The following is a 26918-nucleotide window of genomic DNA, read 5'->3' on the forward strand; positions in this document are numbered from 1 at the left end:
TAACGGGAGAAGGTGCCCTGTCTTGGAATTGTCCGAATCATGTTCGCGGTATAATGCTTAGATATATATCTCTCAATGCATATCAACAATATTCGCATATGTTGAAGCCTTCCCCTCCTCTTCTCTCTACACTGGGGTTTTCAATAATTGACTGAGACCTTTACCGACATTGTCTGACAAAGTCTCTCACAGAGCCAGTGCCCTTTTCGGAGAAGGCAATTTCCACGCTCTTGAAAACAGCATTGTCTTAGTGTATGGATTGCATGACGTCACTCCCCAAGACGTTCAGCGAGCATGCGACACCGCGACAGAGACATATGCGACGAAGATCTTGAACTGGCCAAATGGAAGGCTCGAGAAACCAGACATCTTCAAAGTCGAGAACCACCATCAAGAACTCAAAGATCTAGACGATTGCATTAACGATTTGTTGGTCATCTTCATGACGTCTTTGAGGTGTCACCGCCAAAAGACTTGCCAACGTACCGTCACGCGTTCGATATTATGGACGAGAAATGCTTGAGAGCCAGTGTGACTGCTACTCTGGTTCTTGCGCATATCCCAGAAGATAAATAGATAAATGGATAGTCCAGCATTGCTCTATGCCTATCGAGGTTGAGCTTGGTTTGGCGGTTAAGAGCTTGGATGCAACGGAAACAGACATGCTTAATAAGTTCCCCAATGAATGGACTAAATATCCTATTTATACCATAATAACTGATCATCTATAGAGATGTTGTATATTGTCTAAGTTTCAAATTGTCTTATATCTTCAGTCTATTTAGAATGGATAACTATTAAACCTCATGTTGAGCTTCAATTTCTTTGTTTGACATCATTTATAAATGACATCTTAATCCAATTCAAGACAATATGCCTATACTATAACTTTGAGCCATTCTTGTCCATATATAAATAGTTAGACTAATTGAAAATCAGCCCCGTCCTGGACAGTGAACTTTGTGATCCCTATCATCAATCCAGCAAGTCTTTCCATCACCAGCGCCGCTTTGTCTGGTACACTAGGGGTATTTATTAGCAATATGAAATACCTTAGGACTAAAGGTTCAATACCGAGCCGACCTGACACCTCCTATATAGGTATGATATCAGTAGAGTTCATCTATAAATAAGAGAGATCGAAAACGTACAAATTGGACAGTGCAACCTTGCAGCTAGTACCATTGCATTTCTTATATGTGGTCAGTAACCCAGTTGGAATAATGAAGTTTGGCTGAGATACTAACCCCATAATTAAACTGACGGGTCTTGAGCTTGGTATTTGGCTCTGAAGCTGGAGACGCGACGGCAACGGAGGCCCCGGCAAGCAGGCCAGTAAGGACATAAAGAAGTTGCATCTTGGACAGGAACTCTAGGTTATGAAGATAGGTGAGATACGGAATTCAGTAGTGCCTGCTCAATTATAAACTCAACAGCAGCTAGGCGGCCCTTTTATAGATATTGGTGAGACATGAATGATGAATCAACGCCTACTTGCCATACATGACAGGTAAAAGAGACGAGTTTAGTCAGTGGCGGGGCATTTCCGAGAAGCGGGGAATCCATCATAGAATACGTGGCACGGCACGGTGAATCTCTGCAATTAGGTGGAGGCATTGTTCTCTTTGATCGACGGAAGCTGAATGATCATCTGTCCACTCCATAACGCGGACATTATTACGGCTCTAGTGGCTCTAGACGGAGCACCAGGGATCCAACGTTAAACTTGTTTCTAATTGGTCCTTAGATTACGGATCATCAAACCTACCTTCCATTTTCATTCTCAGACTGGGGTACCCCTGTTGGCCCTTTGACACGAGCGTTAACAGTTCGGTTTGTTGGTGAGGAACGATTTGAAAATTCAGTCAATACCGCAATGTCCGGTAGAGGAAGGTGGTTGTGATCTGCAGCACGGTCCTAACTCGTACAAATATACGGTAGTACGGTTACATTGATTTACGTCGTCCTACCTGATCGAGGTCTATCAGTAGGTTACTAAAAGACCTGAAGGGACTAGACAGCATGGAACCTTACGTGCCTTTTTTGAGTGATATCGCGAGCAGAACAGATCCAGGCTCTCCAGTCCCCTGATAATTCTATGAACCATTTACCGTGACCTGGAAAGCTAAATGTAGAACAGCTGCGAAGCGCTACAGTAAACAGCAAGACAAAAAACGGCATTGAGTACCGAGAGTCGGTATCCTTGCCAAGGCCAGCAAACCGCCAATGTACCGGCGGCCCATTAGGCTATCCCGTCAGGCAAGCAACAGTCTGGCCCGCTGTGGTGGATTTGCTGGCATTCTGGAGCCGTCAGACCGCGTGCGTGGGTGAGAGAAAAAGATTATGGCTGGCCTGGATTTTTCTTTGGCCACTGAGAAAGCTGTATGTATCTACGACTCTGAACCAACACCATGTCTTTAAAAGTAGGACCCCTTGATTCTCCGAGCGGTTGCCAAATTGGCCAGTACGGAGGGTCCCGTCTAGGGGCCGATACTCAACAGCCATCTCGCTCATGGTAACGGTATGCTTGCTCTTGGCTTTAAACCATGCATAAGCAGCATGATTCTCCACTAATTTAGGAGTTTGCTGGCATAAATTGGCCTTTTGAACTTATTTGTGGGCCTGGCGTTCGACCAACTTGTCTGTAGCACTCAGCGAGGCGCCAAAGGATAGTGGGATGTGTCGAATCTTTAGCTGGATGAAAGTTTTATGATAGCTTCTAGTGCCTCTTTAAAGCCACAAAACGTCATCTCAATACATTCTCATGCAATTTTCCATTATTTACTTCTATTCTAAACATCGTGCCCTGTCTGTGCTAATGTTCAATATTTTCCATAATGCTCCTATATTTTCACTCTATCTAGGAGCTCCATATTTCTCTTCCCTCGTCCTTATCAACTACAAAATATCCAAATTTTTATTCTATGGACCTGTCACTTCTTTCTTCGCTTTCCCAGCAAGAAGCTCATCCAACTTCTCGTGAGCAGAAAGCAATGTCTCGCCGCTGGTACCAGTGTGATAAGGAGTATTCGTCGGACCATCAGATACGCGAACGACATAGTTCTTCGGCTGATCATCAACAACTAGTCGCAGCAGATCAGGTCGTGAGTAGTGGCCCACACAGTCAGTCAAGGTCTTTGCGTAGTCAATCTTGTCCAGATCAATGTCGCAGTAGATGAGACCATCGAACAACGGATCAGTAGGCTCCGTTAGCTGTCGACCATCTGGACCAAAGGCAGCAGCCGCACCACCACCACCGGCGAGCATGAATCCGTCTTTATCAGCGTTTCCTTGACCCTCACTGTTCAGCTTGGCGCCTTCGGCGGACAGTGGCTGGTTGGTCACGAGGACGTAGACAGCGCCCTCGAGTGCATACATGCGACTGGCTGTGACCTCGTTGGCCTCCGAAAATACCGAGTAGGGCTCAACAGCCGATTCAGTCCACTTTGCGTTGAATGGCCAGGCAGCGATATGGACCTGTTCACCTTGGCAGTAGGTGTGATATTTAAGGAGAGGCTGTAGGTGCTCTGGATAAAGTCATCAGTAGAGCATCAGGACCATGAAATATGAACTTACCCCAGCAGTTCAACATGCCAATCTTCCCCAGCGGAGTGTCTACCACGGTAGTAAGGGAATCTCCAGTGGAGTCTCCAAAGATAGTCCTCTCAACATGCGTAGGCTTTGTCTTGCGACGATGAAGAAGTATGTTACCATCAGGACCAATGAGGACCTGGGCGAGATACAACGAAGCTCCAACCCGCTCACTGAAACCAAAACATACATAGATGTTGGCAGCTGCTGTAGCTTGTCGGATCTCGAGCATCTCATCCCCATAGGCAGATATACTGTTTTGCATGTACTTTTGAACTAGGGGCATGTTCTCTCTGTATGTTCCTGACCATAGGAAATTGGGGTAGCCAGGGAGCCAGACTTCCGAGAAGGCTATGAGGGAAGCCCCGTTCTGGCTGGCTTCGTTGATGAGATGGATTGTCTTTTTGACACCGGCGACTTTGTCGAACCAGCATGGCTCAGCCTGGCAAATGGCGGCTTTCCATTGACGGATTGACATTTTGATAGGTCTAGTGGGGAAAACAGGCAAAGGAATATGTGTTGAGATAATACTTCGGATTTTTTAACGCTGAGATACGTAAGATACTTACTTATATACTTGTTTCCCCAATGTTCATAAGCTTTCCACATACTAGCATCTAACAGTGGCCATCGTCTACATCGCCCATCTTCTCGGCTAAGCATTATCCATAACAGAGTTAACGTAGGTGCTGCACTGCTAAGCAGCCTAATATTACCCCACAGATTGGGAGGCTTTAGTGATACGCAAGGCCCGAAAGCACTGCTGGCCTAGACCCGGCTAAGCATTATCCACCCAATCCCCTCACTGAACTTGATCTTCGCGTGTTCACATTCGTTATCTCAACAGTGCCCGAAACACGGCATTATTGATTCAAGCGATAAGAAACTACACAGACTATGCTAGACTGCGACCACTAATGTTATCGGCTGACCTCGGTACGCGTTGCCTTGAATAGCTGATAGCTTTCATTGTTTATCTTCTAGTTGTTTTAGTCAAGCAGCGTCGCCCGGATATCCCGGTTCTGTAAACAGCGTGCCAATCCATCCCTGGTAGTCCAGACCTTCGCTAGTCATGAATGGAATATCCATGTCAAAGCAATGGGGACCTTCTGCTACCCAAAGCGAACTATTAGACTCATCGTCATCACGCCCTTGTGTTGTACCTGTGATAGTATCCCCAATAACCTGCCGGCTTTCTTCCTTATTGATCCCAAGTGCACCAAATGCATCTTCGCTGACTAACCATTCCCGAGCCAATTGGCGAATCGCAAACAGTGCACGCTGGCTCCAAGCCCAAGCAGTACTCATATCAGCGAGCGCTTCAGCTAATACTTTTAATGAAGCTATAGCGCGATCACGGTCTTTAGTATCCGTAGACGTAGTTTCGAGGAGAAGAATAATTGATGCCGTGAAAGCACAGTGGATGGCTGAGATTGGTATTCGTCGCTAAGACAAAAGTTAGCATCATGATGCCAATGGGACTGGAAGAGCTGCCTACCAAAGTATAGTGTTTGCTGTAAAGCCGGAAAATATTTGAGATGGAATGCGAGGACTGACTGCATTCTTTGAGATGACTTGATCCAGTGTTGGGATGAAAGTTGCCAGGGTTCAGTGTCCTTCGCTGCACTCCAACGAAGGGTCGATGCAGCAAGATTATGGCAACATGGATCTGAAGACTGCAGCGCTATAAGTACTTAGAGTTTTGAAAGGCAGAACTTTAGAACTCACTGGAGCAAGTATATGTGAGGTAGAGTAGGCGCGAGTGGTGACGGTGAAAGACGAAGACAGCTTGGAAGATTTATCTGAAACTCGATGATATTGACATGCGTTTTTGTGACGAGTTCCATAATCCGAGTCTTGGAATATTGACTGCCCGGTCTATATCTTTGGAGACATTAGTGCTGAATGAGCGGACGAGAAATATGACTTACATCTCATCCAGGGCCGATGATGTGACTCTGAATAGCTGAACGGTCGCACGAACATTCGAGACTTGATGACTCCGTGGAAAAACGATAGGGTCACCGATCGGGGACTCAGAATGCCAAGATTCATACTCTGCGCTATGCTCCATAGAAGGCAGCTGGGCAGATGTTTCGTGTTCTTGGATAGTGGATGGTCGACCAAGTCCAATGTTGAATAGCCTCAAGTGGTCATGTTAGCTGTATACCTCTCTCGGCAACGGATGAAGAGAAAGCTCACTTGTCTAAAACATAGCATCCCCACCAAACAATGGTCCCAACTTCTGCTTCGTCCTTGGTTATGTGTCCCGTTTCAACCCAGTGACTGCGGTCAAGATGAAGTCCGAGGTTAAAGGCCATTCTCGCTGCCATGCCTATATTACTTTTAACATCTCACTCGTCTTGGTGCCGATTCTCTTACCGCAATACATCCATCCAAGAGCCTCCTTGTCAGTAGCTATCTCTCGAAGCCCAAGTAACGCTGTCGCTTGCACTGTCGTCACTTTCGGCGCCTGGCTCTCGTAAAACAGTATCATCTTAGCCTGCTCAGCCAAAGCATTACCCGCCGTATTTTGTTTAAGAGGATCACTTCGAAGCTCAACACGATCCGAGTACCGGGCTGCAAGCGCCAATACCGCAGACAGCAACAGAGGCGAAGCATATCGGCCGGAATGTGTTATGTACAGATCCTCGAGGAACAATTCCTTGACGACGAGGTACTGCCATGTATTCTGCCAACTCCAAAACAGGTCCAAGAGATGGTTCCGTAACTCGTCGGATACCTCAACGCGAAGATTCAGTTGGTCTAGTGTATCTGCCGCCTGCTTTTGCAAGTCCCGGGATGAGACTGTTGAACTCGCTACAGGACTGTTCTTCAGTAGTGAGAAGTTACTCCTCGAACCGAAGTAGTGGATCTGGCCATCTTCACCAATGTTAAGGGCTCCAAGTCGGTCACTTATATCCTTGATTGGAGATCTGTAGCTCGAATCATCGGGAAGAGAATCCCCCTCTGAAGTGCTGTAACTATCTTCGATGGAGCTCGATAGGCCTCTGTCCTGAGTTCCAGCGTTGTTTTGGAACCGCTCGAGCTGAACTTCCAGAGTTCTAATCCTTTCCTGGAGCGCCTCAACATAGCGTTTGCTTGGTGGCCTGTGATGATAGTTAGTCTTATTGCTTCTTCTATCGGCGTCAATGGTGTTTACTTTCTATTACTGTCCTGGGTTGTATATTCACAGACCTCCCCGGCTGTACTACACGTCGAGCAGGAAGGGCGCTGGCCATCACACTGTGTCCACTCTTAGCATCATGCAGATCTCTTCTGCCAATTAAAATATTAGCTTACCTTGACCCGCTTGGTGCGGCATGTACTGCAAGCCAAAGCTGACCGTTGCCGAGGCTTTCCAGAAACTGTCACCTGAGATCTCATGGTGCGGATATTGGCAGGAATGGGCAGATCGTTGAACAATCAATAGTCATTGGAGCGGGGTTATAGGCAACACGTGATGTATTTTTGTGTCTCCCTTATCTATCTTAACTTTTTAGTCTTGCGCCTGTCTAGGCTAGAATCAGCCTCGAACTAACAATGGCACGGCTATGCGATGGCATTGAATCCGGGTTTTGACAGATTATTCCAGGGAGCCAAGAAGACAACTTACTTCGGTTCCCAATCCTTGGATTATTTCCACTGTATATTTTCAGGGCATCTAAAACATTTAAGGGAAGCTCGTCAGTAACAGGTAACATAAGTAAGAGGTTCCGGGTAGGGATCAAAGGAGGCAAGGCTATATAATGCCGAGTACAACCGTGCAGCCACAAACTACCTACCGTTGGATATAGTTTGATCCATTGCCGCATATAAGCACTGTGGTGGTTCAAGGTCATTACTCTCTAGGTGATAACGCTGGTTAAGCATTATCCAGCGCGTCTTCATATCGCAAGCCATCCTGCGATAAGCTTCATCCCCGCACACTAGCGCAGCCAAGAGCGGAGTCCATCTTCATCGGCACTTCTCTACAAATTCGGAAGCTGATTGGTTGTCTCTATCCGGGTAAGCATTATCCAGTGCTGTTATCTGGCCTTGACCACTTATAGAATAGGACGACAAGGAATTTAGATAGGTAGTCTCCTTCAGTGAACCACAGTATTGCCTAGTTACGGTTGCAGTAGACAAGCCATGGCAGTGGTAGGACTATTTGAACCTCCCAATGCCGCCTCTGAGATCCAGGTAAGTTGCAGAAACAACTGTCCCGAATCCTATTACGCTCTGCAACAACTGCTTCTGGCACCGCGGCATGGCACTCATCGAGTTTCGCGGCAAACCACTGAGTGGTTATAATATTCTTGTACGTATTGCTTCGATATATGATTACAGACCATCTAATCGCCCTGTCTACAGATCATCGCCTTTGCGACTTTTGGGAGTATTACATATGGATACTGTTCTGCCATCATAGGATCAACCCTCGGCCAACCATCCTTTCTTCATTACTTCGGTCTCGATACAGCCAACAATGCAGCTGCGCTCATCGGTGCAATCAATGGTCTCTTCCAGGGCGGTGGCCTCATCGGCACATTGACCTTTGGGGCTGTCGCAGATAAGTTCGGTCGATGCAAGGCCATGTTCTTGGCCAGTATACTCGCCATTATTGGCGGCGGTCTTCAAGCTGCTTCTGTCCGCTTGGCAATGTATCTCGTGGCAAGATTTCTTACAGGTCTGGCTATTGGTGGACTCGTCATGCTTGTACCACTTTGGCAGAGTGAAGTTGCGCCTCCTCATGCTCGTGGCCTCCTCGTTGGTCTTCACGGGGTCTCAATCTTGGTGGGGTACTCATCGTCCGCTTGGGTCGGGTTTGGCTTCTTCTTCGTCAATGCGGACGGGGCTCAGTGGCGTCCCCCTCTGGCCATACAGTGCTTGCCTCCGCTCATTCTGGCATGCGGTGTTTACTTCATTCCGGAGTCTCCACGATGGCTTATCGACAACGATCAGCATGAAAGAGCTGAGGCTGTTTTGCAGCGCATCTACGCAGACTCAAGCGATCCCGACAACCATGCAGCCAAGGCCGAGTTCGCCCAGATCCGCGCTCAGGTAGAACTTGAGCGTCATCTGCCGTCGTCTTGGGCTTCCCTCTTCACTGTCCCTCATTACCGGAAACGGGCCTTGATTGGGTTCACGACTCTTCTGGCTGGCCAACTTACAGGAACGACTGTCATCAACAACTATGGACCTTCGCTGTACGCAGCTCTCGGACATGGCGCTTCTGCTAGTCTCGCACTCTCGGCTGGATGGCTCACCGAAGGACTTGTCTGCAATGCCATCAATGCCGTTCTCCTTGACTACGTCGGACGAAAGTGGTTGATGGTGACCGGTCTTATTGGCTGTGCTATTTCCCTCCTTGGTGTAAGCGTCATGGTCGCACTCTACGGGGGCACGACAAATAAGGGTGGCAATTCGGCAGGTGTCTTCTTCTTATATCTGCACCTCACTTTCTATGCCACTTGTATGGATGCCTCGACTTATGTATATGGCTCTGAGATCTGGCCCACTCATCTTCGAGGGAAAGGATTTGCGATATCCTGCGCCGGTCTCTTCGTTGGCTCTCTTACTCTTCTCGAGGCTGCACCAACTGCATTTCAGACAATTGGCTGGAGGTTTTATTTGATCATGATGGCTTTCACGATTATTTGTGCCATCATCTTCGCCCTCTTCTTCCCTGAGACTAAGGGCATGACTTGAGAGGAGATTTCAGCTCTCTTTGATGATGAGGTTGCTATCGAGGCATCGAGTGATACCAAGACATTGTCTATTACCAGCGAGAAGGAAAAGGTAAAGGCTTAGGTTTACACGTGCTGGCTCCTGAACAATTATGACGGGGCTCGGAGGATCCTCCTTTTTAATTGTGTTATATTAGTCTATTAATATGAGTTAAAATGTCTTTGAGCAAATCCATAACTATATGCAATTGAACCCAGCCAGTCTTGGCAGTTCTCACAGCAGAATTTACAGTCATCCGTTGTACTGCAGCTAGGACGGATCTACATATTACCGCCGTAGTAGCCGTTGGTGGAGATATGGGTACTTCACCTACCAATGTAAAGACCGCCCACGTCTGATCATCAATCATGTTTGACGGATAAATCCCCGACTGGTTAGTTAATCCACTCTCGGTGTAACCCCCATAGTCAGGATATAAGGTCTAGGTTCCCCGCATCGACTGTCCGACGTTCTTCAGAGGGTTCACCTTTCAAAGCATTGAGAAATCTTCACTCCCTACTCTCCCCAAATATATTTTCTTCCGCAGTAATCATGTTGCGTCAAATCCACCTGGATAAAGGTTGGAAATTCAAGCAAGCCAGTTCTCTCAACGATGGCGCTGCTTCGTCCTTCCTACCCGTCGCCCAGTTTCCAACTGTCGCTCATATTGATCTTTTGCATCATGAGTTGATCCCCGATCCCTACATCGACATCAATGAACTAAAGTGTCTTTGGGTCAATGATGCCGACTGGACGTATCGTACCGAGGAGATTTCCTCGCTCGATCTAAAGTCGAACGAAAAGGCAGAACTTGTCATTGAGGGCCTTGATACTGTGGTTGACGTGTATCTGAATGATTCGCATATCTTGTTCAGCAATAATATGCATAGGTCTCATCGTATCGATGTCACCGACATGCTGCGGGGCAGAGAGAAACCATCTGTTCTTGAGCTCCGGTTCAGAGCTGCTCCAGCATATGGTCGTTCTGAACGCGAGCGTATTGGATACAAGACTACCAAGGTTGGAAGAGGTGTCAGCTTTGGTGGCTCTGAGAGGCTCTTCGTAAGGAAAGCTCAATATCATTGGGGTTGGGACTGGGGACCGGCCGTCAACACTAGTGGTCCTTGGAAGCCCATATACTTGGAGGTCTATGAGTCGCGCATCATTGATCTCAGGGTCACACAGAATGTTGCCTCAGATCTCTCTTCTGTGGACATCAAAGTCGAAGCCCAATTGGAGGGTCATGAGAGTATCAATGAGGTTAAGGTTCAGTTACTGGACGTTGAAACAAGGGCCATCGTAGTTGATGATAAAGCATCGAAATCGACGAAGGGAGCCCTATCCTTCACGATCAAACTCAACAAACCAAAGCTATGGTACCCGTTCTTGTATGGAGAACAGAGCCTCTATCTCCTTCAAGTCAGCATTCCCAATCATACTGTGAACAGAAAGTTGGGCATCAGAAGATTGCGTCTACTACAGCACCCACTCAAAGACCAGCCAGGCACTTCATTCATCTTTGAAGTCAACAACATTCGGCTCTTCAGCGGAGGCTCTTGTTGGATCCCCGCGGACTTCATGCTACCGCGAGTGTCGAAGAGTATCTACGAGAAATGGATCACTCTTGCTAAAGCAGGAAACCAGTCCATGATTCGTGTCTGGGGCGGCGGGATTGTTGAGAGCGACGACTTCTATGATATATGCGACCGCGAAGGCATCATGGTCTGGCAAGACTTCTTATATGCATGTGGAAACTACCCAGCCTCGCCAGACTTCGTGACAAATGTTAAAATCGAAGCGGAGCAACAAATACAGCGTGTCGGTTATCATCCCTCTCTTGTCTTGTGGTGCGGAAACAATGAGGATTACATGTGCGCAGACGGAGATCGGTGCTGGGAGGTTGACTACAGTGACACTACTGGTCCATGGGACAAGACCACATTTCCAGCACGCGAGATCTACGAACGCACTCTCCCCTCCGTCATCAAAGCATCAGGAACTGATGTCCCGTATTGGATTAGTTCTCCTTATGGTGGAAGCTACTCCAACGACACAACGGTTGGTGACACGCACTGCTGGGATGTCTGGCATGGTAAGATGTCACCATACCAAGACTACAAAGCCTACATGTCTCGCTTCATCTCGGAGTTTGGCTTCGAGTCAGCTCCCAGTCTCCAGACTCTCCATCGAGCTATAACGTCTCCCCAGGAGCGCCATGCACAGTCGAGGACCTTCGACGTCCACGATAAAGGCCCTGGTCATCAAAGACGGTACCCAATGTACATGGGCGAGAACTATCGCTTCCGCATGAATCCCCTCAAAGACTTTGTGTACTGTACACAGTTTCTCCAAGCTGAAGCAATGGCGTATGCTTATAACTGTTGGCGACGTGAGTTCCGAGGACCTGGGGAGGAGAATTGCGGCGGAGTCTTGGTCTGGCAGCTAAACGATATCTGGCCTGGTATCAGTTGGGCCCTGGTTGATGTCGACATGAATCCCAAACCTGCATACTACATCACTAAGCGAGCACTGGACAAGGTAGTTGTTGGAATGGAACGCGTCATCACGGAGAAGCCACCTTATATCACCACTGGCTATCTGGATAAGAAGCACAAGGTTGACGTTTGGGCTGTCAATGGACATTTGCATGAGATTAAAGTCACTCTGGAGGTCAAGGCATTTGATATCCAAAGCGGAAAGTCAGTGCAATGGCAAGGGGCGGTCGCGTTAGAGGAACATGTTCTCAAAGGGAACCGTTCAACTGAGCTTCTGGCTGGGCTGGATATTCCAAATCCAGATGAAACGGTCTTGGTTGCATACATACGAGACGTCTCATCTGGAGAACAACTCGCCAGATGGGTGAGCTGGCCAGAGCCTCTCAAGTATGTGCACATGTCTTCTGATCTCGAGGTCACTACGGAAGTAGTGGATGGTGGATCAGCAGTCGTTGTAAGAGCCAATGCACCGGCCAAAGGGGTTGTGTTGAGTGCATCCGACAGTGACGCCAAGAATCTGGTCTTTGACAATAACTTCATCGATCTGGTGCCAAACGAGGAAGTGAGAGTCGGGGTGACCGGCCTCTTGGGTGATGCTGTTGACGTTAGGTTTCTTTATGACTGGGAACTCGAACCGGGATTTAAGCTGTGATACTGCATTGATAAGATATATTATTGACTTCTAGCGAGGCTTACCAGGTAGCTATGATAATAGAAGCCTAATCGCTAAGGTTGAAACTAGCTTGCTGGTTTGCGAGTCTTTGGCTCCCAGACCCGGTGAGCTTATTCATGTGTTATAATACATTCTGAACCAGCCACGATTCAGTCTAGACAGGCTACATTAAATCCAGGAATTTGCGACCCTCGACAAAAATGCTCCACTAGACCGCCGGATTTCCGATGACCCGGCCATGCGTTTATCCTATTCTGGGGGCTGACTGTCAGGCTGTGATGGCCCCCGATTGTGATTGGCAGTGTGTTGGCGGGGGGTGGTTGAAAAGCCAAGATAAGCAGGTCATCCTCCTCTACCCCTCACAAGTTGCTTTTTCTCGTATGACTTTCTTTTTCAGCATTCAATCGGCAAATTGTTCTCCTCTTGCTACGATCACGTCTCTGTGCGCGAATATGACACTATGCAGTCTTTGCAGGACAATCCCCTTTGATAAACTCCCTACGGTTCCACGAGATATTAAAGATGGATATATGACCGGGAATCCTTATATCCAACACTTCCGTGGCTGGCCTCCAGAGGACAAAGGATTTTTGCATTACCAAAGCCTCGATGCTCTACAGAGATCCGCATCAGAATTGCAGTGCCCTCTCTGCAATCTTATTCTAGAGCAGGTGCTTTTGTGCCAAGCAGAACTTGAGAAGCTCAAGCCGGGTTGGGAACTGAATAGAGCATATGAGTATGCATGGCCGCTCTGGGAGTTCTGGCTTATTAAGCCTGCCTCTGGGAGAGATGGATTTTGGGTTATGACATTCACGGATGAACTGGGATTCAAGGATGAAGTAAGAACACGTGAGGCAAGACTGGTTGCGGCCATCGGTCTCTGCGTTGAGGATGGTAGGGTTACCCAATACAACCAAAGGGACGGCATTGATATCATTAGGTGACCCACTGGAGGGAGCTATTAGCGGTCGCCCGGTTGAAAGACAAAGTGGAACACCTACAGCACTCGGAAGAGTGCGCAACTGGTTGAAAGACTGTGATAGTCACTCTCACTGCTGTCCAACACAGGCTTTCTTGCCAACCCGTGTTATCGATGTTGGCGAGGGCTTCAACTGTCCTTATGTTAAGCTCCACGAAACACAGAAATACGATGCGGGACGATATGTGGCCTTGAGGTATCTGAGTCCATGATCTGAAAGCCTATCGAGAAATTATGCTGATACATAGTGAAAAGCTATTGTTGGGGGGAAATGCCGCAATTTACTACTACTAGGTCTACGCTTCAAGAGCGAAAGGATGGTATCCTGGTAGCTAGTCTGCCAAAAACGCATCAAGATGCCATTCAGATTACCCAAATGCTTGGGGTGAGATATCTGTGGATAGACAGTATTTGTATATGCCAGGGCGATAAGGAAGACTGGGAACGAGAATCAGCCAAGATGCTTTCAGTCTATGCTAACTCATATCTAACTATCGCAGCATCACATGGCAAGGATAGCCATGAAGGTTTGTTTAACGAGATACCAGCGAGAAAATACGTTCAGATTGATCTCGTGTTTGGGAATCTCCAAGGTCAAGCTTTGGCCTTCAGCCTTCCTCTCCAAGAAGAGAGTTTCAGCACCGGGTGCTTGATGAAAGACAATCGTCCAACCTTTCCCCAATTTGTGGACTATATAACTTTGCCTAAAGAACCTCTCTCCAGACGCGGTTGGACTTTACAGGAGCGTGTTTTATCTCATAGAACTCTCCACTACAGCAGTCGGCAAATGCTATTCGAATGCAACGAAGCATTTCGCGGAGAGGACGGCTTGTTCTTACAAGCTAGATTCGACACTATACATCAAAAGGGGAGCGAAAGAGATGCTGCAGCGATTGATCATGAAAGCGAGCATTCCATTTACAAAGACGCGTTATTGAAGTCGTGGTATAGACTGGTTCAGCTGTATGGACAACGACATCTCTCAGTACCATCGGACAAACTTCCTGCTATATCAGGCCTTGCCAGCATCTTTGCGGAACGGTTGGGTGACCAGTACCTAGCTGGGCTTTGGCGATCTGACCTCGTGGCGGGGCTGTGCTGGCAAGGTTTGAAACACGGGCGCAGACGCGTGAGAGAGTACAGGGCTCCTTCTTGGTCATGGGCATCCGTAGATGGGTATATTTCATTGGGCTTTCCACTTGCCCATAACATATTGGCGACGATCATAGATGTTGAAGTTACGCTCAAAGGCGCAAATCCCTATGGCGAGGTCCTGGAAGGAAAGATCGAGATCTGTGCGCCGATGGAACGTCTGTGTCCGGTTCGAGGAGAATCAACGCAGCCGGTTGAATTTGAACTGCGGGTGGAAAACGCTCAGACTGTACGAACAATGTGCTGCTTCGACTCTATTGAGTTCTCTGAAGACCTTTTCAAGGAAGCAGGCGGAATACCGGAGAATATTCAAGGGAGGGAGTTTTTTGCTCTGATTCTTATAGAGCTATCAGGCTTAAGAGATGACAATCTCCCATTCTTGGGGTTGGTTGTTGAAAGGATCAAGGGAAAGGAAGAATATCAGAGAGTCGGGAACTTTAGAACTTCTGGAAAAGCATTGAGAATAGAGACCAAAGGGAGAGAAAAGGATCGAGCTCAGTCAATTACTCTTATATAGGATGAGAAGTTCTTTTCGGTTTACTGAGGTGTCTATTGTCTGTGAGTTCGGACTGGATAGGAGAGAAATAGGAGCAAGTACGAGTTCAAAGTCCACTTATTCCAACCGTTTAATCTAACTACCCCAATGATCCAGTTGTCTCCAGTTGCTGGGAGCTTAAAAGCAAGTGCCTTGTGGAAAGCTGTTTACTCCACATTTACAATGTCCCTCATCGGTGGCATCTCCAGAGCGTTTGTAGCAACAACGCTCGTAGAATCCACAGAATCCACAATCTGCATAGGAGCAGCAATACCCATTATTGGAAGACCCCTGCAGGCATCGGATTTCTTCATCTTCAGATATCGGGACAGTGTTGTTGGCAAGTGAAACGCCAAGAAACAGGGTAAATGCTGCTGCGGAGAATTTCATTGCTGAAGTGATGTTAGCTTCTGAGATCGGAGGATCAAGGAGGTATTTGTACTAACTTGCAAGTTTAAAGTGAGGAGATCCTCTGAAATAATGAGAACGGCTTTGGAAAGTAAGAGAGTAGGCGAAGTTGTATAGTAATTAGAAAGTTTGGGATGATGCCTTACTTAAATAGTGCAATCTCTGAGTAGCCCGTGAGGGTTTGAGTCTTTATTAAGGGAAGAAAATAAGACATCCTCGTATAAGACGCGGCTCAGTAAATAAGGGAGATTCAAACACGGCAGAACAAGACATGAACCACGAAATCAAATAAATCGGGCCGTTTAGTTAAACCCCGTGCAACCGAGTCACAGCGTAATGTGCATATTCGATACACAATATCAACATATTCTATTTCCCTCGTTATAGGCATGCTGAGTAAATGGATCTATCACAGAGCGCTTTACTCCTACATGACGGGCAGCTCACACTAGCGAATCTGTTTGACGCAAACATTCTCAGTCGCAAGCTTTTCTTCCATGCCTCTCGACATATGGACAGGAGCACGATGAGCTCATGAATGATAGTATTTACCTAATGACCGCGTGTCAGCTCGCCCGCTTGAGATCTTTTATTAATACTCTTTGGGAGGCCAGCGACAAGTAATGCTGGGGCATGGTCACTAGTTGGCGTAGGGTCCAGTACCGTTACGACCCCATTTTTCTTCTCCTATAAACCTGATCTAGTGCACGGTTCGGTCTGCTAATTGTATTTTCCAATGCTGTTGCCAGAGAAGCACATGCATTTGCAATTAATACATATATATATTTAAGAATAAGGCTTACATTAGAAAGCAAGACTTTAATACGTAGCTTATACTTTTCCCGCGCATTGTGATAATTTACCAAGTTTACAGTTTAGAATAAGCTTTTGGCCACGGGTCTTAGCTTCAAATGGTACATGGCGGTCAGGTAACCTAAAAATTCTAGTACCTCACTAGGAGGGTAGCGCTAGGCAAACGACAGGGCAGTCCTTGGTGGGATCAGCGATTCAGAAAATCTGGCGGTCTGAGCAGATCGAAAGTTTCTTGAAAAAGCGAAGACCACAAAAACATGTCGTCTCATTAGCAGTCAAACTATCGTCTATTCATCAGATAAACCTCGTTCTTTCAGATTAACATGCACTCTGACCCATCCTTACTGAGAAAGCAATACTCGCCGACCATGGTTCCACCAAAGCTCCGGGGCTGTTGTGATAGCTGCACCAAAAGCAAGCTCAAGTGTAGTGGCGAGATGCCTTGTTGCCAGCGATGTCAGATACGAGGCCTGGACTGCGTATACAGCAAAGCTCGGCGAGCTGGTCGTCCTCGCCTCAAGCCCAAGCTAAGCCAAGCATCAATCACATCCTGTATTAATCGGGAACCGCAAACCAATCTCATCACTTTTATCGGCCAACCAGTCAATGACCAGCCGTGCCCGGAACCCGAGTTACCAGTCTGCCCGAATCCAGATATTCTTCTTTATTCGCCAGACACTCAGGACATCGCATATTTGATGCAGGATCCTTGGACTTCAACACCGTGTCCCAGCTCAGACGTCACACGGCCCCCGAGCGTCTGTGACTTTGATGACTTGATGCTACAGGACATAATGTTGAATAACAATGAGAGTTTTGGCTTGGCATCTCCTAGAGGTTTAAAGCAAGAACGGGGTCAAGACAGCGCTCTATTCAGTGATGGTCTAGATGATACCTGTCCAGGATATGGCCTTACTAACGGGGGGCCCCCCAGCCATACCCCGTTAAGCCTATCTGGATTTTACAAACATACAAGCCGGGACATAGAAGATTCCAATGGCCATCTTTCAGAGGTCAATATGGAAATCAATGCCATTATGGCTATTATTACAGATATCGCCAAACGTCCAATCGCAACATATCACCTCGACGACCACCCATGTGCAAGCTCTTGGCCACAGCTACTTAGCAAAGCCCAACTGCTTATGTATATCGCTGGGTCGGCAACCTCATCCTCTCCACGTCTGGATGCCGTACTACAAGTCTCTTCGGCCGCCGAGCAGGTGCAAAAGCGAATTTCAGGGTGTCCGGCCTGTAAGCCTCGAAGCATGGAATTATTTAGCATGCTGGTTTTACTGTATGACTGGATATCGTCTCAGATTGCAGACGCTCTGGAGAATCCTGCCGCTCTCCAGAGTTGCCGTCTCAGGATTGGTAACTCAGTTTTGACAGGGCAAAACGGGCTGATTGGGACATATGAACTCGTCAAATACAGGATCACGAGAGCGATTCATGTGATAGAGAACATCAACAACACAAATACTACAGTAAAGGAGGGGGATCCGGGTCCACTATACAAAATGACCCAACTTATGCTTGAAGCAGCTGAGAGTCGGTTGGAAGCCATCTCAGGACTGATAGACCTTTTGGAAAGCGAGCAGTTTTGCAGTATATAGGAGGGGATGAAAACATGGACGTTTAGTAGATGGCTTTTGTAGATAACGGACTGCCTTTTCTTGTCTATAACATAGATACGCGCCCGATAAAAGCACTAGATATAATAAATCTATATATTGGTTGCCCTGAATATGTATCTGTCTCCCCTTGGTGTCAAATCCGTCCAGCAGTGTACTATCTATCTCGAGAATTATGGGAAATGTGAAGATGTTCTTGCTACCAAGATCTTGACACGGTCCATAGCTAGTTCTATTTCCTCATTGAATCGCGGAAGGGGATTGAAAGAGCCTGCTGTGCCTGACTTTCGCTTCATACCAATCCACCGAAGATTCTGTCCAATTCTTATAGCTGCGTCTCTGATAAGCCTCCTGGCGATGACTTTACTCTCAGTATCATCGATTATAAGACTTCCGAATGTGAATTTCTCCTTCGTGTTTGCTTTTGGTGACTTTGGGCTACTATCTGATTGGTCAGATGGTAGGAAGCTGTTTTCAGGTGTTTGTGTCCTTGTCGATGGCGCATAGACTCGTTGCTCAGCTCCGAGGAGCAGTAAGATGTCTTTCAGAGCCAGGAGCGCATTTTCGATTATTCGGGCATCGTTTGAACATTGAGGACATGCCCGGATTGCAACCAACAACGTTGTCAATTGTGTATCCATATTCATGACAGAACCGAGACTACTCTTCGCAGGCCGAGTGTGATGGGTTGTGGGAAAGGAAATGCTGCTGTGGCATAGGCAGGATGCCTCACGGGACCCTTCTTGCTGGTTGTCAACAAACATCAGGCTGCAGAGTTGCTTGTTTGTTGCCTGAGGATTTGACAATATTTACAAAAGAGAACAAGGGCACTTTCCTCACGAGATGCCGTTTTTAGTATTGCGTAAGATGAATCACATAAGTAAAATACGGCTTCGAATAGCACGATTCATGAAACAGGTATAAACAGTTTTGTTCTTGTAGATAGCACTTGGACCTGAGAAGGGCAGGGCTGTCTCGGTTCGTTTGTTTGAGCCAATCATTATCTGTACCCGCGTGCCGGAAGCCTGCCTGACTCAGTTGGCTCGGTAATGGGGGCCCGGCAATTATACAAACTTTAGAGTCATGGAGATTTAGCCAGGTACTCCCAGCCATCCCAGAATTAGTGAAAAGTATAATGATCTATTTATAAACTCTGTATAGCTCCTAAACGAATTTTGAAAGATCTATATGCTGTGATATCTATAAACTAAATAAATGAGATTCATCTTGTCCACCACTTTTGGCTCTTCAAAGTCAGAACTCCAAATATCGAGGTCCAACTCAAAACCCCCAACTGAAACATCCCTGCAAGCCAGGAGAGCATCAAGCGCCATACCAGCCTACCACTTGTGTGATAAATTTGTAGCTCTCCGACATCAGAAACAAACTCAGTATCTTTTTCTCGAAGGGCATCTGGAATAAGCATGAAGCTTCTCCAAACCGTCAGGATTGAGATCTCCACTAATATCCAAAGCGCGTGTCTAGGGTATAGGATCACACATCGCAGCAACGTGTAGGTGACCAGGAGCATCAAGGGCCCCTTCAGCCAGATGCACGCCACATTGATGAATGGATATATGCTTCCCGTGCTGTCTTTGCTGATAAATGGTTCGTCTTCCTGTTTTTCCTTATCCACGAATTCCATGGGCTGGGCGCGTCTCGGCCGCATTGCAAGCCATAGTCTCAATGTCTTCTGCACCGTCAGGGCTGGATATCCCATGCAGAGAAATGTATAGTTGGTGCGTTCCCATCGAGAAAACATGAGCAATGCCTTCTCGAGAGTTTCAGGGGCCATGGTATGAACGACAGCATTGCTTTGGTAAACCGTCCTCCAACCGTCGCAGAGAATGCGGTATGCAAGCTCCATATCTTCGCCGTGCTTTAGAGGTGAGCCAAGGAATGTGCTTGTGCATAGCCTGTCGATATGAGATTGAACTGCATCGGCACGAAATGCCGAGAAAGCACCGGGAAGGATCGTGACGAATCCCTCAGCTGAGAGTGCTGAGCGCGGTAGGTTACCAATATGATCGAAGACGATGTCAAGTAGGCGCGGCAAAAGACTCTTGAACGATAAGATGCTGTTGCTCGAGATGTTCAGAACAGTCAAGTGTCCAGCGACAGCACCGATCGAGGGATCCCTGATCAGAGGACTCACGATGTTGCGAAGTGCTCCCTTCTCCACGACGCTATCTGAGTCAAGGGATATGATGATACTTCCAAGTGCGGTAGCAAATCCTGACTGGATGGCTTTCCTTTTGCCCATATTGACAGCATGCTGTAAGAGCCGAAGTGTTATGCCGCACGTGGAGACGGAGCCTGCAGCCTTGTTGACATGTTCCCACGTGTCGTCAGTAGAGCCATCATCAATGACAATCAACTCAATCCTGTCTTTGGGATAGTCTGAAAGTTCAATGGACTTGATTGAATTTTTGACAAACTCGGACTCGTTGAAGACTGGTATGACGATACTGATGAACGGTAGCTTGTCGTCACTCGAGGGAGGCTGCACAGGCTCATATCTGATCCATCGCCAAACCATGTGCACGTACTCAACCTTGTAGAATACGGCGATAAGCTTCAATATTTTTGCAGGCAGGCCGATGAAGATTGGCGGAGGGGCTGGCCATGGTATAAAAGATAGCAGAAACAATCCCAATATGTTCAAGATGCCAAACAAAAAGCGAAGGTTAGAGTCTGTCATTTTCAAGTGCCACATATTGGTTCTTCAATCCCAATTTAGAGGCATAAACAATGAACCGAGTTACGTTTAGAATGATTAAGAACAGAATCTAAGGAGTGGCAGTAAAGATGATTTTGTTGCATTTAGCCTGTGGCAAAAAATAGCCCGAGCGTTTGGTAAGTTTACCGATAGAACTTAGACTTTCTGGAGTTTGTGAGTTAGTCGAACGACTCTACCATCGGGTCTTTTTTCATTGGCCATTCCTAGTGAATCATAAAAAAGTGTTGAGATCAACTGTCGGAGCTTCCATACTCGCCTCAAGTTGAGCATTTGCCGAGGCTCTATATGGCCATCGGGCTGCCCGCTCTAATGTAACGTGGAGAGAAGAGCTCTGAATACGAGTCAAGAGTCTATCGGCATTGTTCCTATGAAACCGATGAATGAGTCGTGACAAGGGTGGTGGCTATCGAGCTCAAGCCGGCAGACGGTACTCTGCAAGAGTATCACACCGCCTCTTTCAATATACTTTTGTATGTTAGAAATATACAGTGCTATTGGGACCATTCAAAGATGTGATTGATAAGCATTATTCAGTGAGTAGGCGGTGACAAGGAGTAATACGGATCTCACACAACGCAGATCTTCATCCGGTTGTTCAGTACGTAGAAAGACAATGCTTACGGGCTATCGTTTAGCCTACAGAGGACATTAACACCACAACCTCTTACATACAGATCCAACAAGATGAGAAATAACTCGATTCAAGTTATTCCCAGAGCAGATATAGGTATAGACACATATGTGTTCCGTTTAAATCTACAATACTTTACATAAACGTTTGTTATGTGTCAAAAGTCGCCTTGTGCCCCATTCTAACTAGGTCCGGTAAGAGTGTGCAAGTCCAGTTACTCGGCGCTCTTATGTTTAAAGTCGCATTAGACAAGTGACAAGCCCTTGATTTCCTCCTGTCGTGTGTGAGAAACGAGTTGATTGGTGAACCGTTCAGCTGCTGTATCAACGTATCTTGTCCAGATCTCAGCAAGTCCGTATAAAACCCCAAGCCAAGCCGGTAGGCACAAGAGTAACCACGTATTACCCGCATATTCAAGTCTTGGAGAAGCGGCTTCCGGTTGCTGAATCTGTAGATTGGGTGATGGAGCAGTTCCATACACCATCCATGTGAGTAACCATCTTAGTAGCGTGCCGTGAAGAAGATACACTGCAAAAGACCGTTTCCCAAGCCATACCAGGACGCGATGGGATAGAATTTCCGTATATCCAGGTAGTAAGGCTCCGCCAATTGTCAAAAGGCAGAACCCGAAGGATGATGCGAATTTCGGAAACTCGGAGTCCTTGGGGACAATCGCTGATAGGATTTGATCTTGCCAGCGTGACCATGAAGCCAGTTCAATGCGGCTTTCAGGATATGATGCAATGAACAGACCGACTGCTACTGACAAGAAGCCGAGAAAAGGAATATACCGAGACTTGCTCCATGAGATACGCTGAGACAGTCTAAAGTTGTGCAAATCGTTCATAAAGACTCCCCACCAGAATTGCATGAAGTACGCTATAGATCTGTCAGCCACGCTCACAGCAGCGCCTGAGAAGAAGACTACTTACGTCTTCCGCAGGCCCAAAGGTAGCCCCATAGAAGTAGGGATGCACCCATTCTGAACTTTGCTTGGACCTTTGCAGTCGCAGTGATGAACAGAAGCACGAACATTCCGCCCTTAAAGAGTACAAAAAGCGTTCCCTGGTGGACGTCGTACTTATTTCCAGCTCCGGTCCACGTGTTGAAGATATTGACAAAGAGTTTTCTGACAGCTGAAGATAGCGGTAACTTGTCCTGTACTGTCTGAGTCAGATAGTAGCTGTTGGTCATCTTTGCAGCCTCAAAGAGTCCCAGCTGTGTCGCAGTCCACGCTATGATAGTGGCAACGGCACTTGGATACAACAAGCGTGGAAGCCGCCGAAGAGCAGACTTGGAAACGCAACTCCAGCCTGCTTCATAATTGCCCCGTCGAAAGAGCGCCAGCGGCTTTAGTGCACATACGTAGCCAGTAACATAGATGAAGATAATGACGCCCAGTCGGCCCTGGATCATGATACGGAGGAAAGGGAGTTGGAGGAGTCGTGGTGTCAATCCTTCACCTGAGACTGGTGAGTAGAGATCAAGATCAAAGGCGCGTGTGACATGGGCGATCCAAACCAGCGTTGACGCGATGCCACGGAGTCCCTAGATACTCGTTAGCGGGCAGTTTCGATGTCGTGCTTAGCAAGAGGCGCTGGATGATAAGGTGTCTATAATTATCAACGCTTTGGCTTCAGACATACCTCGATCCACTGTATGTGTCCTTCTTTGGTGGAAGTCATATTTGTCTAACAACGAATAGAGTATAACAAGACAATAATGACCTACTTCCCATTGGGAGATAAGTATAGAGAGGGAAGTCAAGTTTGGTAACTGATGGCACTTTTTCTAACACAGCTTTCATTTATCGGGAGAGAAGTAATGCCATAGCCACATATCAAAGAAAACATCCCGATTGTCAAACCGTCGGCCGCTCAATGCCAGTGCTTCCATCTCGCGCCTTACCTCATCGCCTGGAAATGTCACTTGGTTATCCCTACTGAATTCCTCACACGGAATTGCCGTTATGTTACATCCAGAAAATATTGCCCGAGAGCCAAAGTCAAAAGTTCACCGAATCCCCCCCATTGTTACATCGCTACCAGGAACCAGGTTCATGCACGGACGAGCACACGTTTTTCGCTCCACTACTTAACGTTTAGTTAGTCCCAACTCTGAGCGCCCGTAAAGACATCAAAGCAATGATGTGACCAAGGTGGCATCGGAATTGCCGGACCGATGTAGTAATGAAAGCTTTTACTCCAGCGGTGAAAGACATGGCCTTACCAGCGGTAGAGACAAATGCCGGCAGCCGAGTGACGCTACCTCAGGTGGAATGCTCGGGAGTTTGTGTGTCACTAACGTGGTGCAGATCTGCAGTAGGTCTTGTGACTCGAGATTTATACAGAGGTAGATATGCTAGAACAACTCGTATTGTGAATCTTTGCTAGACCCTTTCCGCTTTTAGTTTTCTCATCTACTCACGCCACAAGGTCCAACTCAAATCATGTCTAGCTTGCAGCCAGCTCACAAGGGGATCTTGATTCTACTCGGAGTCGCCCTAGTTTTCTTCTAGTACGGTGCCCATTCCCATGAGTCAAAGAGATTCTAATAATTTTCAGCTTCCAGAGTAGCTCAGACTATGGTTCATCTATCAGCTTGAGAGAACGCACAAAGGTACACAGTAAGTCAACCCAACACATCTCGCAGCAATGAAAGCTCTCGACTTATCTCTTTAGGGCGATGTGCTACACCACGCACTATTGCTCTCACGTATGACGATAATCCTAATGAGGGCATATACGACCTCTTGGCGCTCTTAAAGAGCTACAACGCAACAGCGACGTTCTTCCCGAATGCTCCGCACCATTACAATACGGTGAAATTGGATAAATACGTTCATGATGCACATGCAGCGGGGCATCAAATTGGAATCCATACGTCAGTCTTACCAATGCTTCTGCAGTCTGCTCAACTAATGCCCGTTAGGTGGGACCATATTAACCTAGATGATGCTGGCCATGAAAGGGCCTTGGATAATATTGTATGTTCTGGATGTCTTCTCTTTATGCCATAATGCTAATAGCTTGTAGGAAAAGATGAATGCGTGGTTGTATAATGTCATCGGATCACGATCCAGTTTCGTTAGACCTCCTTATGGTGCCTGTGAAATTGACTGCAGGATGACCTTGACTGGCAATGGGTATAGCATTGTACAGTGGAACATGGACACGTTAGACTGGATCTTTGGGACTGATGACAAGTTTGAGTCCACCATTGAGATTATCAAGAATTGGGTGGGCAATCAACCCGACATCGATAAGGACGACTATGCAGGGCCCATCGTCTTGATGCATGGCCGATACCATACAAGTGCTACGGTTGTAACGCAACATTTGTTGGATCTTTTTACCTCCAAGGGTTTCAGATTTGTGTCTATTTCTGAATGTTTGGGCTTGGCTAGAGAGTAGACCAATGATATCATCTCATCGACGTTTGATGCCTATACCGGGGGGAAACATTATAATATCCACTATCCAGTCATCCACCAAGTAAAGAGCTGGGAATCCCTATTTTAGGAGGCGTTTCTCTAGTATGACTCGTTTGCCTCTAGACACATGGGTATCTGCGGCCTATGGTAACCTAACATAGTGTTTGTTAACCCGTTCAACCTTTCAGGGTTCGTGAGCAGCTTCGTGTTACACCAGGCATAAACGTTTGCAGAAAGAAATATGTACTTGGCATTGTGATGTAGCTCAGCTACATGGATCACTAGACTTGAAAACTCCGTTCATACAACCGCCTCTCAACTTGGAACACTACCTCCAATTTTGACACCAGCACTTGTCCCCATCGGCTCAGTAGTCTTATTAAATGGTGATTTAACAGTGGTTCTGTCCGTTGCCAGTGAAGGTTCCGGACTGGTAAGCACCACCAGCGTTACCAAGGCAGTCAGCTATGAATTGTTAGCAACACTTCTTATACTTTCTCAATTTTTGAGAAACTTACCAACAGTGACGAGCTTCAGGTTGTTCTGCTTAGCCCAGTTGATCAAGGCAGGAGTGAGAGTCTGCACCGTGCTGGCGTAGGTCTCGTGCATGAGGGGAATGTGACCGTTTCCACCAGCACCAGCCTGCTGGAACTTCTGCAGACTCTGCTGGGCCGATTGACCGTTCCAGTCACCCGAGTCGACATCGTCGGTGATGACCTTGTATCCGAGCTGCTGCATGGTGGGCAGCACATTGCCGCCGGTGGCGAGGTATGGAGGTCGCATGTAGGCGGGCTTCTTGCCGATGATGTTGACGAGGGCCTGCTCCACCTTCTGCATCTCCTGCTTCAGCCCGTCGGTGCTGAGACTGCCGAAGTTCTGGGGGTGAGTCCAGGTGTGACTGGCGATCTGGTGGCCCGAGTTGTAGGCCTTCTTGATGGCGGCCTGCTGGTTGTAGATGCAGCCGTAGAGTGTGCCGGTCAGGAAGAGGGTGGCCTTGGCACCGGCGTTGTTGAGGATGTCGACGAGCTGGCTGGTGTACTGTCCAGGGCCGTCATCGTAGGCGAGAGCGAGGACACCGGGCCTGGTGCATTGGCGGATGACAACACCAGCGGCTTGGCGGTTGAAGAGCTCAACTGGGTCCTCGATAGCAGCGCCGGCAACGGTGCCAACGAGCAGGAAAGTGCTGACAGCAGCCTTGAGGAATGACTTCATTGTGGGTGAATATGTACGAAAAGATATATACAAGAGTGAAGAAAGAGAAGTGATTGACAAGGTAAAGGCATCTTAATTGTTGGCGCCAAGGAGTGTTTATATAGGGATGATCACTGAACGAGGTATTGTTTCAGCAAACAAATTCTCCATTTCAGCCGGCCCGAAACTATTCCTCTTCATCACAGCATTGCAAGATCAATCAGGCCTTTGACCCCAGTGATGCCCTGCCCTGAAACGCTGCTATGTGTTTTCAGGCTAAATTCGCGACCCCCTGTGCCCCTAGCAATTAAACCACAAACGGACGGAATAACCCATGATTCGACGGGTGATTTCAGAGGGGGGGGTCATCGATACAGGGCAGCTGATAACAGCCGGGCCCTGATCTGGAACTCCGGCATCCGCACCACGTGGTTCGACAATGCGGAGACTGGTTATGACATGTTGCCATTCTGAGCTTCAGCTTTGACTTTATTCGATGATCCGGGCATTGTTCCTCCGGCATTGCAGTGCAGGCGGTTAAACTGGGACCGGTTTCATCCTTTCGGAAATGGTTACTCGCTCGAGCCGTAGCTCCACAGCCAGATCCACAGAGAGACATCACTAATAAACAGTCAGCTTCCAGGTAGATTGTCAATTAATTCGGCATTGAACTTGACAAGCCTCCTTCATTTTACGTATTTTACCCGGTGGCAAAATGCAAACTAAGCACAGATATTGATCCCCCAGATCTAATATAACCCATTCCCCTCATTCTTCTCAGCACCCAATCCTCTTCTGTACCGATATTGTAACCTCATCAACTTAGCCACGCCATTTATGCCGAGTCGGTACAGCAATCGATCGTCAAGTTGCCGAAAATATCATGCCCACTTCACGGAATGTCGATGCCCGCACGGCTATTCACACGCTC

At 47.4% G+C, this 26918-nt stretch overlaps 12 protein-coding genes across 12 annotated transcripts; 5 read left to right on the forward strand and 7 right to left on the reverse strand.

Annotated features, from left to right (window-relative positions):
* Positions 1-935: 935 nt before the first annotated feature.
* FPRO_05440 (uncharacterized protein) lies at positions 936-1358 on the reverse strand (the record flags this gene model as incomplete). Its single annotated transcript, XM_031231058.1, has 4 exons — positions 936-1022; positions 1075-1093; positions 1152-1192; positions 1248-1358. 4 exons carry the CDS (start codon positions 1356-1358, stop codon positions 936-938), a joined length of 258 nt encoding a protein of 85 aa, XP_031081133.1.
* Positions 1359-2922: 1564 nt separating this feature from the next.
* On the reverse strand, positions 2923-4069 carry FPRO_05441 (putative cyanide hydratase; the record flags this gene model as incomplete). The annotated part of the gene is made up of 2 exons (XM_031231059.1): positions 2923-3527; positions 3577-4069. 2 exons carry the CDS (start codon positions 4067-4069, stop codon positions 2923-2925), a joined length of 1098 nt encoding a protein of 365 aa, XP_031081134.1.
* Positions 4070-4584: 515 nt separating this feature from the next.
* On the reverse strand, positions 4585-6978 carry FPRO_05442 (uncharacterized protein; the record flags this gene model as incomplete). The annotated part of the gene is made up of 8 exons (XM_031231060.1): positions 4585-5037; positions 5090-5267; positions 5320-5475; positions 5523-5735; positions 5794-5926; positions 5974-6701; positions 6755-6837; positions 6895-6978. 8 exons carry the CDS (start codon positions 6976-6978, stop codon positions 4585-4587), a joined length of 2028 nt encoding a protein of 675 aa, XP_031081135.1.
* A 747-nt stretch (positions 6979-7725) lies between these two features.
* Positions 7726-9285, forward strand: FPRO_05443 (uncharacterized protein; the record flags this gene model as incomplete). Its single annotated transcript, XM_031231062.1, has 2 exons — positions 7726-7776; positions 7948-9285. The coding sequence occupies 2 exons, from the start codon at positions 7726-7728 to the stop codon at positions 9283-9285; spliced, it is 1389 nt and encodes a 462-aa protein (XP_031081136.1).
* Positions 9286-9855: 570 nt separating this feature from the next.
* Positions 9856-12450, forward strand: FPRO_05444 (uncharacterized protein; the record flags this gene model as incomplete). The annotated part of the gene is made up of 1 exon (XM_031231063.1): positions 9856-12450. One exon carries the CDS (start codon positions 9856-9858, stop codon positions 12448-12450), a length of 2595 nt encoding a protein of 864 aa, XP_031081137.1.
* Positions 12451-12923: 473 nt separating this feature from the next.
* On the forward strand, positions 12924-15119 carry FPRO_05445 (uncharacterized protein; the record flags this gene model as incomplete). The annotated part of the gene is made up of 4 exons (XM_031231064.1): positions 12924-13365; positions 13412-13485; positions 13540-13646; positions 13745-15119. The coding sequence occupies 4 exons, from the start codon at positions 12924-12926 to the stop codon at positions 15117-15119; spliced, it is 1998 nt and encodes a 665-aa protein (XP_031081138.1).
* Positions 15120-16726: 1607 nt separating this feature from the next.
* FPRO_05446 (uncharacterized protein) lies at positions 16727-17974 on the forward strand (the record flags this gene model as incomplete). Its single annotated transcript, XM_031231065.1, has 1 exon — positions 16727-17974. One exon carries the CDS (start codon positions 16727-16729, stop codon positions 17972-17974), a length of 1248 nt encoding a protein of 415 aa, XP_031081139.1.
* Positions 17975-18165: 191 nt separating this feature from the next.
* On the reverse strand, positions 18166-18633 carry FPRO_05447 (uncharacterized protein; the record flags this gene model as incomplete). Its single annotated transcript, XM_031231066.1, has 1 exon — positions 18166-18633. The coding sequence occupies one exon, from the start codon at positions 18631-18633 to the stop codon at positions 18166-18168; it is 468 nt and encodes a 155-aa protein (XP_031081140.1).
* Positions 18634-19214: 581 nt separating this feature from the next.
* Positions 19215-20693, reverse strand: FPRO_05448 (uncharacterized protein; the record flags this gene model as incomplete). The annotated part of the gene is made up of 1 exon (XM_031231067.1): positions 19215-20693. One exon carries the CDS (start codon positions 20691-20693, stop codon positions 19215-19217), a length of 1479 nt encoding a protein of 492 aa, XP_031081141.1.
* Positions 20694-21607: 914 nt separating this feature from the next.
* FPRO_05449 (uncharacterized protein) lies at positions 21608-23048 on the reverse strand (the record flags this gene model as incomplete). The annotated part of the gene is made up of 3 exons (XM_031231068.1): positions 21608-22242; positions 22296-22911; positions 23010-23048. The coding sequence occupies 3 exons, from the start codon at positions 23046-23048 to the stop codon at positions 21608-21610; spliced, it is 1290 nt and encodes a 429-aa protein (XP_031081142.1).
* Positions 23049-23812: 764 nt separating this feature from the next.
* FPRO_05450 (putative chitin binding protein) lies at positions 23813-24776 on the forward strand (the record flags this gene model as incomplete). The annotated part of the gene is made up of 5 exons (XM_031231069.1): positions 23813-23880; positions 23928-23989; positions 24045-24246; positions 24295-24349; positions 24399-24776. The coding sequence occupies 5 exons, from the start codon at positions 23813-23815 to the stop codon at positions 24774-24776; spliced, it is 765 nt and encodes a 254-aa protein (XP_031081143.1).
* Positions 24777-25187: 411 nt separating this feature from the next.
* FPRO_05451 (uncharacterized protein) lies at positions 25188-26008 on the reverse strand (the record flags this gene model as incomplete). Its single annotated transcript, XM_031231070.1, has 2 exons — positions 25188-25261; positions 25315-26008. 2 exons carry the CDS (start codon positions 26006-26008, stop codon positions 25188-25190), a joined length of 768 nt encoding a protein of 255 aa, XP_031081144.1.
* Between the last annotated feature and the right edge of the window lie 910 nt (positions 26009-26918).

This window comes from Fusarium proliferatum (genome assembly GCF_900067095.1).
Source record: "Fusarium proliferatum ET1 genome assembly, contig: FPRO_scaffold004, whole genome shotgun sequence".
Classification (NCBI taxonomy): Eukaryota; Fungi; Ascomycota; class Sordariomycetes; order Hypocreales; family Nectriaceae; genus Fusarium; species Fusarium proliferatum.